The sequence below is a fragment of the Lutjanus erythropterus genome, chromosome 17, assembly GCF_056507025.1.
Source record: "Lutjanus erythropterus isolate fLutEry1 chromosome 17, fLutEry1.hap2, whole genome shotgun sequence".
Classification (NCBI taxonomy): domain Eukaryota; kingdom Metazoa; phylum Chordata; class Actinopteri; order Lutjaniformes; family Lutjanidae; genus Lutjanus; species Lutjanus erythropterus.
In genome coordinates this window covers 27,466,048-27,478,342 of record NC_139333.1, presented here as the reverse complement: position 1 = coordinate 27,478,342, position 12,295 = coordinate 27,466,048, and the positions used below count along the sequence as shown (strand labels likewise).

General features: G+C 37.7%; 1 protein-coding gene across 1 annotated transcript in view; it reads right to left on the bottom strand.

The window, feature by feature from the left end:
- LOC146312376 (thyroid hormone receptor alpha-B) overlaps positions 1–11,758 on the bottom strand; it is a 49,234-nt gene extending 37,476 nt beyond the window's left edge. The window contains exon 1 of the mRNA XM_084740328.1: positions 11,378–11,758. Coding sequence (XP_084596454.1) covers positions 11,378–11,433 — 56 coding nt within the window. The 5' untranslated portion in view covers positions 11,434–11,758. The remainder of the gene's footprint in view (positions 1–11,377) is intronic.
- Between the last annotated feature and the right edge of the window lie 537 nt (positions 11,759–12,295).

Here is a 12,295-nt window from a genome sequence, read left to right as displayed (position 1 = left end):
TTCTATTTAGTAAAATGATTCAAATCAAGTGAGATAAGACACAATAATACACTCAATGATTTGACAAGGTTGGCACAAAGGGGCAAAACAGGCAAAGACTATATGTATTGAAAATGATGTGAGCAAGGTACAGTAGTTTTTAAGATGTGGTGTTTGTGTATTAGAGAGGGTGCAGGAAAGTCTGTTGTGTAGAAGTGTAGAGAAGCAGTAGGGTTGGTGTTTAAAAAAAGTAGTTTTAAAAGAGAAAGAAGAGGCGAGGAGAGAGGAAAATAAATAACTAGAAAAAACATAATAAATTAAATTAAATACAATACCTCAGGGTTCCTATGCATTTTCCATTTTGAAATTCCAGACTTTTGCAAACTTCTCAGATAATATTTGATATCTGAGTACAAATAGTTAGACGAATGAAAGTAAACAGCAGGCGGTGTGAAATAATTTAATTTTCACACTGTTTGTGCAGCCCGGTTTAATCACAGATCATGGAAACAACGGTTAAAGCAGCCATAAAGATGAAATAGTCTGTTTACTTTTCTGATAACTCACTTACATAAAGGGAGAAACACACTCTACCTGGCCTGGATGGCCTCCGACAGGTGCTCTTTAGTGAGGCAGGTACAAGTACAAAGAGACAACAGGATCCAGGAAAAAATAATATATGCAACCATGGAAAAAAGATGAGGACACTCTGTCTTATGGTGAAATAATACTGTAAACATATTCCTCAACCACAGGTTTACGAACAGATATATGTGTATTGACCAAACTATGAAAAACACTTTTTATGATCAGTTCATTTTTAGAAATTCAGAATTTCATATTTTAGAAAACAGAATAGGACACCACACTGGAAATGACTAAAATCTAATTCAATACTTTTCCATAGTGCGTAGGAACACTGATACACTGGACACTGGAACACTGCAACAGGAGTAAACTTGTTCAAGATTTTTTCATTTGCAGATTAATACACATTTTTTCTGTAACAGTAGGAGGATAGTTTGTGTTAGATAAGTCAAAATAAATTACAGTGTGTGTGTGTGTGTTAATGAGCAAACATATCACCTAGTTCAACAGTGTGACTCAAAGTCTGTTTAATAGTTTTTGGACAACAATGGAGCTCTATGGCACAGAGGACACAAAGACATTACTGGTTAGTTGGATCAGTTCTTTGCTGGTTTTAGTCTTTTCATGGGAATTATCCACAATAAGAAAAATATGAAATATTGCTAGCCATAAGTTTACTTTTTGTTTTTATGATCTTTTAACGGCAATTAATTTTATTAATGTCTTATTCTTAATGTACGTCTATGCTGCCATAAAGCACTTTGAGTCACCTTTTGTCTGAATGGTGCTGTATAAATACATTTTAGAGGTAAGTGACAATAAGTGCTCATTGTTATTTGGCTGAACCGACCCGTTAAAGACTCTGGAAATATGGCTTGTAAAAGTAAAAATGCACATGTGGTCTCAGAGTTGAGTGTCCTTGGCTGTTTAGACCATTTCTTAAGACTGAGTAGGCGTGGAGGATCACGTTTGACTGACATCTCCCTCTGGAGCACCTCAGAAGCTGAGCAACGTAGTGCTGTGGTCTGGGGCAGCAGCAGAACATATTTTAGCCATTTAAAAAAATCAATACCAGTTTAAGAGTGCACTATATGTAGAATATTTTCACACCTTTACTTTACTGTCACCTTTTCTGATGGGAAACCACCAGTATATAGGCCAAATTTCACCCAAGCCAGCAGACTCTTTGACACAAACAGTAATTTTAACTTCACTCTCAGAAATAAAGATGTTAACTAGAACATAAGGTTCTATTTGGAAAACTTTCAGAGAGTAATACCAGGAACCCAACATAAAAGGTTTATACCTAGAACCATCTGTGAAAGGTTTTACCCCGAACCCCCTGTGGTAGGTTCTACATTACACCCTTCTACGGTGTGACGGTTACACCCAGAACCCTTAAACCAAATTAGCTCTGGTTCTTGAACTTGTTCCATTTAAGATTCTTTGAACACTGGTGCATACAGCCGACCAGCCCACAGGGATTACGGTTCAGGACCGATACACTGTTGGTGGAAATGCTCCGACTGGTACAAAATTAGGTGCATAAATGAAAAGGGTTCCGTATTGGTGGAAAAGGTCTATCAGAGAGTTCTGTCAAGAAACTTTCCACCTTTTAAAGGTGTGTACAAGAATCCACCAATTCCAAGGGTTTTATCTAGAACCCGTCCAGGGGGTTCTGCTTTTATATTATGGTACATAGAGCCCTGAGAAACCTCTGACGAAAAAGAACAACTTCTTCTTCCAAAAACGGCTCTTTGAATTAAAATTGTTCTTAATGGAACCTCTGACCAACCCTTTCTTTTAAAAAAAAAAGTTCTTCAGCAACAAATGGTTATGGGTAGAAGCTTAGCCCTTCAGGAAGAACGCTTTTGGGACTTTTCATTCTAAGATTAAAGCAGAAGACCAGAGTTGCTGGACCATTATTTTTTCAGTTTATTTGTGTTATTCTGTGACTTTCGTGTGTTAAGACATAAATTTGTTTTTGAGCTTATGTTACCTGCTGCAGACTGAGGCAGCAGTACACCAGCAACTCCCATGTTTTGCGAGAGAAAATTGCTGTTTTTGTCGAAAGAGTCTAGAGCAATATAATGGCTTCAGTTCCCTGTTGCTGAGTGGGCAGATTAAGATGAAACACTGGAGAACTGACAGGGATTTTTTTATGATTAATTTGTGTATTAACTGCAGAATTGTTACAATAAATGTCCAAGCATAACCACACACTAATCAAACCCAATATGAGGAAAGTGTATTAAAACTTAAAAGACAATATATAAACACTACAACACCAACAAAAAGAATAAAACTAATTTCTAATGCTTTTCAGATGCTTGCTATCATGAACATGAACCTCATAGTTCAAAGGCTGTTGTGTATTTGGGTTTCTAGTGGCTTTAAGTGAGTAATAGCAGAGTGAGAAACACCTGCTTTGAAGCTCATACTCCTTAAACAAACAACAATACAAAACAACACAAAGACACTCAGAATAGTCCAGCGAATTATATCCATAACAGTGTCTGAATGAGGCCCCCTGTCCTATCTTTAGTGGGCCACAGTAGCCTATTGTTCAGCGTACATGCTGCAGGCCTATAGCTGGGTCTGTCCCGTCCTATACATCCAGTGCTAATGGACACTTTGTTCCCTCATGTGTCCCGCCACTGTCTAAATTACAGGCTGAGCTAGAAGGGGATATAGCTTGCCACTGAGTGAAAGCAAGACAACTCCCTCTGTCCAAATACACAAGTGTACAGCAACCCACACATAACCAATAATAAACATGGAGCTAAGTCCTCAAATGTACACAGCTCAGTACGTCCTGTACTATAGAATAAAAAAAGACTTTACAGACTAAATTACTACATTTAGTCTGTATTTAGTGCTTTTATTTCACATCCTATATGTGAATTTTGTGTGTTTTGCATCTATACATTCTATTCTGTAATCGAACCACAGTGAATATTTCATTTAAAACAAACCTCTAATTGAAGAACCATTAAATTATTTTTCAAATTATTATAAAAGAAGGGAAAAAAGAGAGAAAAACTGGATTATTAAAAAAAAGACTTAATCGATGTACAAAACCTCACATTTTAAACAAAATATATGTCATATTGACAATGCAAATGACATGATTTATTTTAAACACGTTAAGTTTAATTTTGATTTGATAAAAAGAAAAGAAATACCTTGCCTTTGACTCCACTGGATACACACTGTGCTGCTTTGTGTACTGAGGGAAAACAATGCTGTGTCGATTAACTATCAAACGTCTGCAGCAGCAGGTCCGTCTGGATCTATAGCAGCATTTTTGCATTTCTAGGCATTACATTTGCACTTCTTCATCAGTAAACATCGCCAGTCAAATCGCAGCCAAAACACAGATCACGATGCACTGATAAACTCCAGCTCTGCATGATGGCATCTGACAACCTTGGGCAACACTCTCTGCAGCTTTTTTGTTTTTTTTTGTGAGTCGTTTTAAAATTAAAAAACACAATGAACTTAAACTGATTCAACACAGCTATGAGAGGCCTTCAGTATCATTCATTCAGAGTTTTTAATTCACCTGAAATAGCTTAAATTTGTATCTCAAACTGACACAAATGCAGCACTAATCCTTTTTAAACTGCTAGTTGTTCATTATTTACTTTCAAAACCAACAGTTGTCACAGCTGTTAAGACTGCTGTTGCGATTCCTGCAGGAGAACATTGATATTGACAGCGTTTCGGTCAATTACTCTCATTAGCGGAGGTGTACGCTGACTGATCACTGACTGACACACTGACACGCTAAATCCTTTCAGTAAATGGCTGCTTCTCTTTCACATGAGTGGAAATTGTCAGTTGAATTTTAGGCACTCAAGGTGAATAGGGTTAAAAAACTTACATTAATAATTTACATGAAGAGTTTTATGAAATATATGTTTGCAGATGAGGCATTATTTAGTTAAATATATGGTAATTTGCATAAATACTGGATAAAATCTGATTCAAAATTCTTGTTTCATTTTGTTGACATATTAAGAGTGAAAGGTTTTTACAGAGGGAAACTATTTTAGCACTCCATAAATCAGAAAATACTGTCAACAGCCATTTAGGACTAAATCAGGTATATTGTATGAACTAATCTTTCTGTAAAAACCTTCAGAATATACAGTAGATATGAATACTGAAGTGAAAATTCTTGGGCAACAGTATGAGATAAAACTCATTTTCAGACAAAGGCCTTTAAAGGTGCGTTTGCAAAATACTACACATTTTTAGACAAAAAAATAAGACATGTCAGTGACTAAAACTTTATGTTTCTATATGCAAATGGGGCATTATCTCATCAAATGTGTGCTCATTTGCATAAATTATGTTTTCAGAACAGAAATATACACTAAAATAAACACCAAAATGTGTTCTGGCAGTTTTCTGTCTATTAATTTAAAAGAACACATGCAATTGTGGCAAAAAAATACATGCAATGCATGAAAAACGATGTTTTCATCTTTAGTAACTTGACTCAGCTATGGTTGCAGGGATCTGAGGCAAGTGAAAATGAGGTTACAGGATCAAAATGGGTGAAAATCATCACCAATTGTCTTTCAGCAGCAGTTCCAGTATCAGAAAGCAGAAAGACATACACACATGATGCTACTGAATACACCACAGACTTCAATCAACACAAATCTTGCATAGTCTTCTCATAAGAAGGGTATTCATGCTATGCTATGTTCACCACAGTAAGTTTATACATCAAACACTTACTGTATGAACACACCCATATACTGCCTAAAGCACATATTTAATTAAACAAAACATCGTCTTCATCTGACAGACATACCGGTATGTACAGTAACTCCCACTCTATTCAAGGCACGACATGCAATACCCAACAAACAAAGAACCAGTTACACAACAGGCTATAGAAACCATAGCTTAATCATGACTTTAACCCGCTCCTGACTGGATATCTTGTTATCATGTCCAGGTAAAGGAAAGGATGAATCTTGTTTAGTACAGACAAGAAAAGGATCATACTTCCTTCCAGTGTGTCAAGAAGCAAATGCTTTCTTATTTACAGTAAATAGTTCCAAATAGTTTGATCATAACGTTGGCATTCAGATTCTAAATCACCATTCAAATGCTGTGCAGTTCTTTTTGCATGTTTATTCATTCTGTTTAAACCTGGTAGAACCTAGAAGATTAGGCAGTCCCTTCAGGATTTCACAGACAGGGGATTGTTGCAGCCTAAAATTTATGATTTCACAGAAGCTTCTCTAAAATGAATTGTGATGCTTGTTGTAATGTTTAAGTGCAGTAGCAATGTGAAGTGGAAACTGTGAAAAAAGTTAATATTTTTTATTATTTTTCTGTACAATTCAATAAAAATCAAAAGCAACAAATCTTTTTGGAGCTCAAACTCAGTCAAAACAACAAGCTTCAAATTATATAATATAAAAGTGCACAGAGCATTGATAAATGTTAATAACAATGACAAACCTTGTGCAGGAAGCTACAGTGATTGGACAAATTTGTGTAAGAATTCATAGTAATCAGTTTATTTTGCATTAATTGTTGAAATGCCATCATAATCAGTGCATTGTGATCTGTGTTTTGGTTCTGATTTGACTGTCGATGTTTACGGTTCAACGAGTGCAAATGCAGTGTCTAGAAATGCAGATGTGCTGATATACATCATGGTGGTGTGACGTTTGTTGGGGTTAGTGCCAAACAAACACATTTTCTTACATGTGGAGAACAAATCTGTCAGCCAGGACGTCTCCACAGCACTACAGTTCTTGGATATTGCACTTGGCAATATTGCAGTTTTGATGATGTTTCGATCAATTGTGCAGCTTTAATCTCAACTGAGAAATTAACAGATTAAAAATGTATCAACAATGTACTGCATGTTTTGTGTACCATTTGACATTGTTGTGCGTATGCCTTTCAGACGATTGTTTGTTGTATTGTGTTATTAATCTGTACCTTTAAATAGTTTGTGTTTCATGAACTAATGTGCTGATAGAGTTGTTTGTAGATTTGTAGATGTATTTGACATCCTGGCATCTTTATGGTGCATTCACTAACCGTTTGAAAAAATCCTACTGATTCTACCTTTAACTCTCAGAGAAGCAGGAAAGCAATATTTCCACTTGCTACATCTGCAGTTGTTGTTGTTTCACAGAACCACAGCACACTTGTTGAACAAATAGAAAAGTGTTAGCGATTGTCAATATATTATTGTCAAAGAAACAAAACCTATGTACAGCATTTTTTTTCCTCTCACCCCACAAGTACTTCATCCCCAGTGCCTGGCCAGCAAATTTCTGCCAGAGAAAAAACTCTAGATGGACGCAAGCTCTTTATTCATGATGAGGATTCAAAAACCTCAATAGAAGCTTTGAATGCAAAAAAAGGACAGTCATTAGAGCCCTATAGTTCCTGTTTCTCTCTACATGTATGTGTGGTAGATTTATCTTCCTCTCTCTGACAGCACAGACAGGTTTGAGTCTGTTCCCTGATACAGAAGGTAAAACTTATTTTCACCCATCTTGTGTTATTCACAGCTGAGTGAAACCGCTCATACCTGAGGCGAATATAAAATTCTGATGATCACCGACTCACCGTCTCACATGTTAAAAGAAGGAAGTGGAGAGCAAAAGAGAAATAACATTATGTACAAACGCAACAAGTATTAAAATCATTCACATCACTTATTGTCATTGAGTTTATCTTCACAACACCAGCAGGACTGCCGACCGCCCCGAGAAAAACGGAGTGCTGAGTGATCTGCTCTTGCACGTGTTTGACTGGAGGCTCTCAGATCAGTGGATATAGACATGCCTCTTGAAGTGCATCAACAACAAAGATTCCTGGATGCAAAGACCCATATACACCACTATGGCGCAAGCCTTTGTGACTGTTAGTGCAACACAGTGCAAGCAGCCTTGCATCAGCCTTGGCGACATGTTCGTAGAAGTGATGCAAGCTGCGACTACATATCGACGTTTGAACTAAATCCAGCGTAACATAAACTGTACAACAATTTATGCATCTTAATGAGCCAATATATGAAACAAACTCACATAAAATAGCATCAAACATCCTGGTTACAGCTGCTCAGAAACTTCAATAAAACTGCCGAAAATAAGACTGCTGAAAATGAAAGCCAGTGTGTAAAAAATCAGCTGCACTTTATTTTACAGTACACTTTTAAGACGTACCTTCTATCAAATTCTACAAAAACTAGAAAAAATATGTTCTTTATTAGACAGTAGATACTGTAATTAGACATCATCCCTAACACTCATGAGATGTAACAATTAATCAAATTATAGATCTTCTTTATTACACGGTATTAGACATTTAGAATTAGAGTTAAAGGGTAATTTGGGACAGATTACAACAGAGGTGAACTGTAAACTAAAGTGCGTTGCTTCCCACTGTTGAACCCTTACTAGACTTTATTAGAGGGTAACTGAGGAGACATTACAACAGAACTGTGTAAGGTCTAACTGTGGAAAGCAATACACTTTAGTTTACAGAACAATTCTGTTGTAATGTGTCCCTAAAAAAAAAAGTCTAATAACTATGGAAAATGATGCACTTAAGTCTACAGTACAGTGCAGTCATAATGTGTCTCTAATTACCTTCTAATAAAGTCTAATAACTGTGAAAAATAATACACTTTAATTTACAGTAAGTTCTATCATAATTGTCCCTTCTTACATCCTAATAAAGTATTACAAAGGTCTAACAGTAGGAAATAATAAACTTTAGTTTACAGTACAGTTCAGCTGTAATATGTCCCTAATTGCCCTCTAAAAAGGGCCAGATAAAAACATACAATTTCTAGTTTTTGTCTAATTTCATTAAAAGTACAGCTTGTTACATCTTATTAGTGTCCTGTAAAAAAAGTGTGACCACAATTTATGTATTTATTGTATCTTATTGCTTGATTATCAGAGGATCTTTCACATTCATGGGAGAATTGAGATGAAAATGTGTTGAGTACAATTTTCAGTCCATAGGTACAGGTGTGCTCTTCTTTGCCTGCATGCTGGTAACCATAGCATCACTTCAAAGAGGCCGACCAGTTCAAAACAACAGGCTGACAACATGCAGAAGGGAGGGGCAGAGCTTCAATAAAACCCACTGTCATGCCAAACACACCGCTGATATCTACTCTAAGTAGCAACTGCTCCAGTCTGAAGCCCCGAGAGCTTTATTCCTCGTGCTTTTAATTATCCAAGAGGTGCAAAGCGCTGCAGCCACCACTTGATACAGGTGTTGCAACACAAGCAGAGATACGCAGAATACTTACACCCAAACATGTCAAAGGAAAGGAAACAGTAATGCTGGCGTACAGGCTTCTACATCCATGACCACACCAACTGTCCCCATCCCCCTCCCCAGCAGCCACAGAGCTGTTAATCTCCTGACAGGTGTCCATGTTAGCTGAGGAATCTATCCAGGCTCCGCCGGATTGACTTTCTTAGCACGAGCTGGTAATACGGCACATGGAGACACAGTGGAGGGGAATCTGATGCTAGGCAGCCAGCTAGTCCCCCGACATGTAATAATAACATAGACCCGTATTGTTATTATCACATAAACTAAATTTAACTGTAGATGTGGCAGGGAAAGGTTACAAAAGATTTTGGAGTGAAAAGCTTCGGGAGTCAAATTCTAACACATGACATGAATGCCCTTTTACATGCCCCTCCTATCCTCTTACTTCCTACATGTCATAGACAGAAGTGCTTTTTTAAGAATAAAATAAGTAAGGCTATAAACCTGCCAGCCATTATGCATACACTTATGACACTCACAGGGTGCCTGTATGTAACAAGACTTTTTAATGCCACCGCCCATGGACAGCAGTGTTGATGTGATATAAATGTTTTTTTGATCATGAAGCCTGATGGTACGGTACAGGTCTATGGTTTACACTGCAGACTGGAGACAGCTAGATCCATGTAATATAAGCTTATCTCTTCTTCACTGTGCTGCTGGATGTGCTGCCTCTCTCTATGAAAGCCCATTACTGCCAATTTGATGAAAAAAAGGATCCTTTATAATGAGAAACTTTCTCAAAATAATGACATATCATCTCAAAATAATGACCTATTATGTCAAAATAATGACTTATGTCAAAATAATGATTTCTTATGTCAAAATAATGAGGAACTTTATCATAATTATTCAGTGACTGTTTTGAGAAAGTTTCTCATTATTTTAAGATACTAACTCATTATTTTGAAATACTAACTCATGATATATCACACACTATTTTGTATGTCATATATAGACTGATCTCTGACTGACTTCAAGAGTTCCTGTAGCCTTAACAAATTGGGAAAAAATGAGCAAAAATAAAATCACCCTTAACCTTTTTTGAGAAGTATTTTTGTGCTTTTGCCTTTACTTTGATAGTGACAGACAGGGAGTAGAGAGACAAGGGTGACACCCAGTAAATAGGCTGCAGGACTAAGAGCCTCAGTACATGGGGCGCACACCCTACCAACTGAGCTACAGGGACGTCCCGAATCATTCTCAACCCTTGGGTTAAATTCATTATTTTCATGAAATGACTGTTTGATCTGATCTGGCCTTGCTGTGCTGGCATTTGGCCTTAGTGCCCTCATAAATCAACAATACCAAATGCCAAGTGGCCTTGCCTCTAAAATGATGAAACTCCAGGCCTGGTAAAGGCCTTTTGTGCATGGAGTGAATTTTAGAAAAGCAGCATTCATTAAATAAATATTTAAGACCTTTCCAAACCAAAACTAAGACTATTTAATACTTTTTAAAGCCTTTTATTAGTACACGTGAATTTAAGACATTTCTTAGACTTTTTGAGGACCTTTAGCCACCTTGGTTTAATTTATTTGATCAGCAAAAGGGATATTTGTTAAAGCAATGTAAATAAGCTTTTGGTTAAGTGCAGCTCACAGTGTTTACTTCCTCAACAAACTATTAACACAGATTAAACAAAGTGAAAACATGCTCTGATTAAACAGAAGCTTCTGTGATCTTCCTACACTTATTTGCTGAAGATACAAACATCTGACTCATATTTTTACTTCAAAACAAAAAGTGAAAGGTCAACAGCATTACAGCTTTCGATATTTGCAAACAGAAATATGTTTTTAATTAAACAAAAAATAACCTCCCTGTAAATGATCATTGGTTTAGGACCATTAGCTGAACTCTTCCCTCAAAACCAGAGCAGACTGATATTGACTGATCACCCTTTACTTTACCCCGACGCCTCCTCCACACAGAAGGCCCCTTCCTCTCGCTGCAGCAGCACTGTGAGAGAGGCTCCATTCCACTAATATTATGTTTTCATTAATGAGAAGGGGCTTAAACAGTGCTGTGTTTGTTTGTGTTCGGGCCGGTCTGACTGGCTCTGCTCCTCAAGAGATGAAGCGGGGAGGAGCGTCAGGGTCAGATGTAGCTATAGGCCTAGTTCTCTGAAAACAATTCAGACGAGAGGAAGACAGCGGCGGGGAGGAAAAAGAGGCTACGTTGTTTAGCTTGTCTGGAGAAAAAATGTCTCAGAGATGTAAAAACAGGGGGCACCATGAGAAAGATTTAGACGATAAAAGAGAGGCTGAAAAGTAAAGATTCTCTTCTGAATGTCCTCAGAAAACCTCTTCCATACTTAACAACATTATACAGTAACACAAAGCCATGTGTGCTTCATATCAGGGAGATGTTTACATCAGGAGAGACAACTTAAGGGGGAGCTCATTAAAAGGCTTTTGGAAAAGAAGCAGTGGAGAATTTGATAAAAAACAGAAAGAAAACTTACCGTTTCTCTTCTCCCTCTGATGGGTTAGGGTCCTGCTCCTTGGGAACGTGTTCCATTCACCTTAATTCCATCCAGCAGCCAATCATGAGAGACTGAGGCAAGCCCCACCCTCGGATGCACACTTGTCATTCGCCGGGTGGGAGGGGTCAGTCAGTGAAACATTGACAGGGTCCCGTCCCTGGGAGTTTTTGGGGGGAAGAGGAGGGAGGGGGTGGGGGGTGGTGGGGAGTCGACCCCCTGTGAGGTTGGTCTGTTGTGGCTCGGTGTGAAACTGCGAGTTTTGGAAGATGCTGAGAGGTCGGGCTGGGTTAAATCTGCAGGCACCGGGGCCGAGGCAGGGGGTGGATGTCAGTCTCAGGGGTGCAGAGGGTGGAGTGGGGTCCAGCCTGGAAGAGAACAAAGGACACAGTCAGATAACACCATCTAAAAAGCTGGAACCATTCGATTATGAGCAGAAAATTAATTGGCAGCTATCGCGCAGATTAATTCAATCCAATAAATCTTTATTGCCCCCAGAGGGCAATTCTGGTGCTGTTTAAAAAACATAGGAGAAACATACTACACCTATGACAACAACAAAAACACGATCAATAAGTAATAAGACAAATGCTGCACATAATACAGGGAGGTCCTGAGAGACTAATTTCCTTGCTGATTAAACAAAAAAAAAAAATTTAGATTGGCTGACAAGTCTAAAAGTAAGAAAACACTCATAAAACAGTTCATTGAGCACAATTTATTAACTGATAATATTAATTATTGTCCCAAAGATATTGCGTTATAAAAGCCAATTGAAGCAGTTATCCATATTATTCAATAATTAAATAAAAGGCATTTGCACTGTGCATTATGAACATTGCCCATTATCTTACAAAACATGACAACAACTCACTAAATGCGTCATATTTTCAGACCGAG